The following is a 6,591-nucleotide window of genomic DNA, read 5'->3' as shown; positions in this document are numbered from 1 at the left end:
GCAAAGGGAAGGAGTCTTGAAAATAAATGACTACAATGACATTTATTTAGTACCCAAAAAATATATTCTGTAAAGACAAATTCATATCCTGTATTTACAATTTTCAATATTTCCATTCACAACAAAAGAAAGGAAGAAAAAAAAACATAGGAACAGAGAAGAGAGAGAGAGAGAAAGAGAGAGAGGGAGGGAGAGAGAGGGACGAGCAAATCTGTGACCAGAAACAAACATCTTCTTTCGCATGTGGAAGCTAAACAGTAACACTATGACAGGTTGAACCTATCAAAAATAGCCTTCGTTAAATTGTTCTCCATTAAATAATATGATTCCTTTGTGCTTTGTATTGCCTTCTCATAATGTTGTTGTCAGAGCTCGCTGTGCTGCTGTGCCATGGTGAGGTCTGCTGATTGTGAGGGAACAGAGAGAAGAATGGGAAACAGACAGTAAATGACTCGCTCAAGGATAAAGGTAAATAAATATTGGCATATAATATAATAAACAATTATACTATCAGAAACGCACTTTTAAAAAGGATTTTCTCCTCGAAAGTCCTCATCAACTACAAAGTCTATTCATTCTGTTATTGTGGGTTTCATCCGCCATAACATTCATGTCAATATTGCTATCAGCGTTTCCTTATGTGCTTTCACTGTGGGGGCGTGAATAAATGGCGGACGATTATTTAAATGACATAGGTGCGATAACTCAGCGTTGGGGGCCCCTGTAGAATATATTACACTGTGCCTGACGAGGCGTTAAAGTGGGACTTCAATCACATGATTTATGTGTGAGGTCCGCTCTGCTCTCAATCAGGTGTAACGGATGTTTACCGCTGCTTTTAGGTTCATTTAGCAGGAGATGTATAAGAATACAACGAGTTTGAGACGGGAATAATACAGCGAGGAGTTACAATGGATTGGATTTACCTGTCAGTTATCAGCTGGAAAGGGGACTTGAGGGAGTCTGGTCTGTGATCGCTCTCCTCATCTAGAAAGAGACAACAACAACAAAACACACTTGTTTAGCGACTATAAGTTACACATTGTTCGTATCAAACAATTGGCTGTTTGTGTTGAATCCGTTGTGATTGTCCTGTGCGTAAAAGTGAGTTTGAGGTTGCGTAAAACCCGTTGCGTTATCCAGTACATTGCCGTAAAGGTTGGACAGTCACACACACAGTAACCTACCATCGCGTTTTGGACTGAAACTTCCCGACGACTCTACATCGCTGTCATCCTCCGTCCCCGAGGCTCCGTGGCCCGCTGCCGCCGGTCGTGCGTCGTGACGCGCGGCCGAAACGGCGCCGTGGAAAGGCAGGTGTCCAGCGGGCGCCCCTCCGAAGAGCGACCTCATGTTCAAAAGAGAGTTGGCGTTCAGAAAAGCCGCATTGGCCCAGTTGTGCAACTTTCCAATCTGGCATGTGTATATCCCATGACCCGGGAGCAAGGCCGGGTGTCCGGCCGAGGCCAGGGCCGGGTGGTGCGCATGGGGCGCAGCAGGGGGGGCTTTGTGGGAGCTGTCGGGGGATGTGGCGGTCTCAGCCAGGGACCAGATTTTGGGTTTGCTCTGCGGTGGTCTCTGGCACTCCTGTCTGTTGGGGGAATGGTCCACAGCGAGCTTCACAACGGGCGACTTATTCAGGCCCTCCACAGAAAGCGTCCTGCTGCTCTCCGAACTCTGAGGCTCCGAGGCCTCTCTGGCGGCCAGGCCCGCCTCTCCCTCTCCCCCCTCTCCCTTCACAGAGTCCCGCTCTTCCTCCTCCTCCTCCTCCGCTCGCTGCTCCTCGGGTCTCTCGATATCGACCGTTTCCAAATCGATCTCCTCCTCTTCGTCGTCGTCTTCGCTGCCGTTCTTGCCGTGCTCGTCCTCGTTATCGCTGCTGAAGATGCGTCCGTCCCGGTCCTCGGCGCTGCGGCCCCACGTCACCTTGTTCTCCTTCTTCAGCCTCCTACGGGCGTTTGCGAACCACGTTGACACCTGGGACAGAAAAAAAGCACAAAATATTTAATTATTTTACCCCAAAATCAGAATAATATCACACTTTATTTGAGTTTAAGAGTTATTAAGGAGAAAACGAAATGAAATATGCAAAATTACAGACTGAATTTATTATTAAACACTGAGCTTTAGCAGGAAATAACTTCACTTTAACTTCATTTATTAAACATGTTTGACACGTACGTTCAGCGTTTAAATGATATTTGGAGATATGAGAAGTTAAGTCGTTCATTTTTGCACTAAAAAGTTACTTAAACAAACTGCAGTGTAGTTAGTGACACATCTTTTTCTATCTGATCAAATATAGAGTAAGGATGATGTCATGGCTGTTGCGCAACGTCTTATAAATTAAAAACCGTGTATTTATTCGAGTGGTCATATGAGTAATAAATAAAAACATCCGGGTTCTTTTCCAAACGCGCCCTGTTCCTCTGCAGCACCCACCTGTGTGAGCGTCATCCGGGTGATGATGGCGAGCATGATCTTCTCTCCTTTAGTGGGGTAGGGGTTCTTCTGGTGCTCCTGCAGCCAGGCCTTCAGGGTGCTGGTGGTCTCCCGAGTGGCCGTCTTGGCCCTCGCCGGGTCCGCGTACGGATACTGGCTGTACGGGTAGAAGCTTTGCGCGGCGGCGTGAGGCAGAGAGCCGGGGTGTGAACCCGCACTGTCCTTCAGCTCATACTGCGAACCCTGCGTGACGGACACACACACACACACACACACACACACACACACAAACGGAGAGGAGACAACTTGTTGAGTGACGGCTTGTCTATAGCAACGTCTCCTTCCTACACATTAGACGGCACGTAAACGCACCACACACAGAGATTTGGAGAGTAAAAAGTTTCTGAAGTTTCAACGTCTAATTTAAAATTGATACCAAATAGTGAACATAATTATAAATCTAATTCATGTCCTATTCTCCTCTATAATTAACAACTCAATTATACATTTTAATTAATTAAGGCTTCTTCATTCTTCAGCGTTTGTTTTAGTCAAATTCATATCTTTATAATGTTTATATTTATAAATATAGTTTCCCATATTCTCTGTAATTAAATTCAACAATTGCAAACTTTGATTTTATAATTGCTGACATTGTTTAAGAGACACATTTTGAATACTTCCGGCTTAAGCTTATATGAATTTAACGTAAAGATGTAATATTGTAAATACTTATCCAGCATTTAAATGAAGAAGAAAATATGAACTGAGAATTAAAATCATAGCGCCGGAAACACTTTAGCAAAATAAGACAGCAGTTTAGTTCCGTCACGTTTTAACCAATATAAGTCATCAACAGTGACATGATGTGTGTGTGATGAGCAGTTAGTCACCGGACGCCTCAGGTGTTTGCGTCTCTCACCATCTGTGATATGAGGGCGAGGTCTGTGGCTCCGCTGTACGGCAGAAAGGCACTGTAGTTGTGAGCCGCCCACGGGCTCCCGTACATCCCCAGCATGGAGCCCACAGCCGCGGCGGTGGCGGACGAGCTCACGCCGCCCTCGTTGCTTCCTTCCCGGGCAGAGGCCGGTCGCTCTCCGGCGTACAGCTCATGAGAGGCACTTAGGAACTGGGGATACCCCAGCTGAGGGAAAGACATGTCCGGAGCCGCGTAAATCTCTCTCAAAGTCACACAACAAGAAGGAGCACCAACAAAAAAAAAAAAGAGAAAAGAGAAAGTAGGAATCCTCAGGAAGAAGGACGGGATGAAGGGGGCGTCTAAATCACCAGAGTGTCCCCCCTTGAATCTGTCAGGCTTCCACTTCCACCGACCGGTACAGTTGAGTCAGAGCCGCAGTTTGGCACCTCGAGTGCGGAGTGATGCGTGTGTCTGGCCGCGGGAGCTTCTGGATGTGGAGCTGACTGACTGATTGGCAGCCTACTTAAGCACCAGGCTCCTCCTATAGCCCGGGGCAGGCGATTAGTGCATTGGTTAGCCTAGGTCGTGTGCGTGTGTGTGTGCGTTTGCCGGTGTGTGTGTGTGCGTGCGTGTGTATGTGTGCATGATCTAATTTCTGCCAGGCGACGCACAGTGGAAAAGAACCCGTGAAGCGTGTACGTGCAGGTGTGTGTGTGTGTGTGTGTGTGTTATGCCTTCTCGCGGTCACTACTTTATATAACACACACACTCACACACACCCTGAGTCATATTCATTAATTTTGGGTTCAGCTTAGTTTTACCAATAACACACAGCGGGACATACCACAGCTGCTCTGCATATTATTATGGATACTATTATAATATAACAGAACCCTAATAATCATAACAATAAATAATGATTACTGATTATATATTGTCTTTAGGCGTAAGTACTGTTGAAACGTATGTATTTAGACACGTGTGGTATGAAACTTTGCCGCTCTGACACCTGATCCGGAGGCTATGTGGGGACGCTCTGGCCGGCAGATGGGCCGGGAGGCATCGATATGCTCGGGCAGACTCGAGAGGAATGTCGGCGATTATCGACGGAAGTCGGGTGAGGCATATTTATCAGACTGAGAGATAAAGAGCGCAGCGATAATGGCCGAGATCGAGCGGGATAAGAAGATAAGCAGAGATATGAGACGCGCCTGAGCTGTGGAGTGGAAAATGACAGATGTTTGCAGAGAAGAATGGAGCGATGTAGCCTGTTATTATAGGCCTGCTGAGGAAGAGTCACAGAGTCACAGTCACAGATTAGAGCTTCTGTTTCTAATCACGTTTGAATTTTGAATGAAAATGAATGAGATTAATATGCATTTAACTGTATTTTATATAGGGAAGATGCAGATCATTGATGTTCTCCCACTGACAGATTTATCTATCAAAACTGGTTCAATCTGTGTTTTGAACTCTCTCTCTCTCTCCCTCTCTCTCTCCCTCTCCTGCACGCACACACACAGGCGGTGCTAATGAGGTTGAGCACCCTGCGCCCTCCTCGGTGGCCCTGTGGCCCTCCTGGGTTCCCTTAGAGGTTAGCTGTGTAATTACTCCATCCCCATAAATACAGATTCATCATTTCACACTGGAGCCCCTGATGAGCTTGGCTGAGCTGAGCTGAGAGACAGAGAGGGAGAGGGGGAGGAGGAGGAGGAAGAGGGGGAAGGAGGGAGCGATCTAATGATTTAATTACAGTGCTTAAAGCTCACTCTGGCTAAGTGATGGTCCTCTCTCTCTCCCGCTCCCTCTCCCTCTCCCTCTCCCTCACTGTTTTCTTCCCTCCTCGGCTCAGCCACTCAGGGCTTTACTCATGAATCTCAAAGCTGTTTTCTAAACACATATTATGACGAGCACCATTGCCTGTGCAAGAGTGTGCCGTTTGTGTGTGTGAGAAAGAGAGAGAGAGGGAGAGAGAGAGGGGGAGAGAGAGAGAGAGAGAGAGGATGCTTAATCTCCATGGCATTTCAAATGGCATTCATGGAGAGCAGCTCTATCCTCATTGCCAAGGTAAATGGAGCCAGGGGACTCTCCATTTCAGCTCCATAAAAGAGCAATGTTAAAGACCCTCACCATCTCTCTCTCTCTCTCTCTCTCTCTCTCTCTCTCTCTCTCTCTCTCTCTCTCTCTCTCTCTCTCTCCTCTCTCTCTCTCTCACTTAAAATTAATGTTTGCATGACAGGGAGGGGAAACAAGACATATCCACCATCTAATAGGATAATATAGGCTCATTCACCCCCCACCCCCCCTCCTCTCTCTCCCCTCTCCCTCTCTCTCTCTCCCTCTCTCTCTCTCCCTCACTCTCTCTCTCTCTTCTCTCCCTTTGTAGCTGCCTGATTTCCATAGTGTCTCTGTGGAGAGGCAGTTAATGAATTCCTCTGAGCTGGAGAGAAAGGGGGGGGGGGGGGGGGGGGGGTTGGCGGTTTAGAAAGAGAAAGGAAAGAGAGAGGGATAGGGGGAGGAAGGCTTGAGCTATGCCATTCAACTTCACAGCCTCGGCCTGCTTGTGCATTCACTGCGTGTGTGCGTGTGTGCGTGTGTGTGCCCGTGTGTGCGTGTGTGTGTGTGTGCCGTTGTGTGTCTTTTAGCATGAACCTGCTAAGACTACCAAATATTTAGACTGGCCTCAGACCTCTTTTTATGGTGACGGTGGATTGAGGGATCTCAGGAGGCAGCTTGACTCTATTTGAATCCCATTCGCCGCTATTAGCTCAGCCCAGACAAAGGAATAACTTACTGCAGGAAACATTCAAATAAAGTCCCACAATCCACTTGTGCTCGCCATTTCCTCCTGGGTAATTTGCAGGGAGATAAATGAAGATGCCTCAGCCCAACACATCATAGTGGGCATCTCTGCTGTTGGCTTCCAGTGAAACAAAGTGGGAGCGTTGGAATAATGCAGCGATGATCACATAATTGGCTAAATTAGCATTCACAATTGCCAATTTAAAGACCTCTGTTCTGCCGTCTATAAAGTGTGGAATTTTCATTAGCGGCCAGAGATTTAATATCCCAGGGATCCGTCCGTCTATATGCTGCTGTAAAAATCCTTATTATTTGTGGAAATAGGTGAGAATCACTGGCAAAGAGGTGACGTCATTCCATGGGTTCCTCCTCATTTTTAGTGATATAATAATCTACCTTCCCCTTGTTGCTTTGTCGTCTGATTAAAC

The 6,591-nt window shown here is 46.9% G+C and overlaps 1 protein-coding gene across 1 annotated transcript; it reads right to left on the bottom strand.

Moving 5' to 3' along the window:
• Positions 1–351: 351 nt before the first annotated feature.
• irx1b (iroquois homeobox 1b) lies at positions 352–3,601 on the bottom strand. The gene is made up of 5 exons (XM_076159939.1): positions 3,365–3,601; positions 2,443–2,685; positions 1,188–1,977; positions 927–987; positions 352–400 (listed from the first exon to the last, which is right to left on the bottom strand). The coding sequence occupies exons 1-5, from the start codon at positions 3,599–3,601 to the stop codon at positions 352–354; spliced, it is 1,380 nt and encodes a 459-aa protein (XP_076016054.1).
• Between the last annotated feature and the right edge of the window lie 2,990 nt (positions 3,602–6,591).

This window comes from Genypterus blacodes, unplaced genomic scaffold, assembly GCF_046128005.1.
Source record: "Genypterus blacodes isolate CSIRO-AG114 ecotype Tasmania unplaced genomic scaffold, CSIRO-AGI_Gbla_v1 ptg000100l_1, whole genome shotgun sequence".
In the NCBI taxonomy this organism is placed as follows: Eukaryota; Metazoa; Chordata; class Actinopteri; order Ophidiiformes; family Ophidiidae; genus Genypterus; species Genypterus blacodes.
The sequence above is the reverse complement of the archived record's forward strand: the minus strand, read 5'-3'. Positions and strand labels throughout refer to the sequence as shown.

What these genes read in the sequence shown, in the direction of transcription:
- irx1b (XM_076159939.1), bottom strand. Translation starts at nt 3,601, where the DNA reads ATGTCTTTCCCTCAGCTGGGGTATCCCCAGTTCCTAAGTGCCTCTCAT. An exon ending in TCGCCCTCATATCACAGATG is followed by an intron (nt 2,686 to 3,364) that starts GTGAGAGACGCA and finishes TCCGTCACGCAG; the next exon opens with GGTTCGCAGTATGAGCTGAA. An exon ending in CCCGGATGACGCTCACACAG is followed by an intron (nt 1,978 to 2,442) that starts GTGGGTGCTGCA and finishes TTTCTGTCCCAG; the next exon opens with GTGTCAACGTGGTTCGCAAA.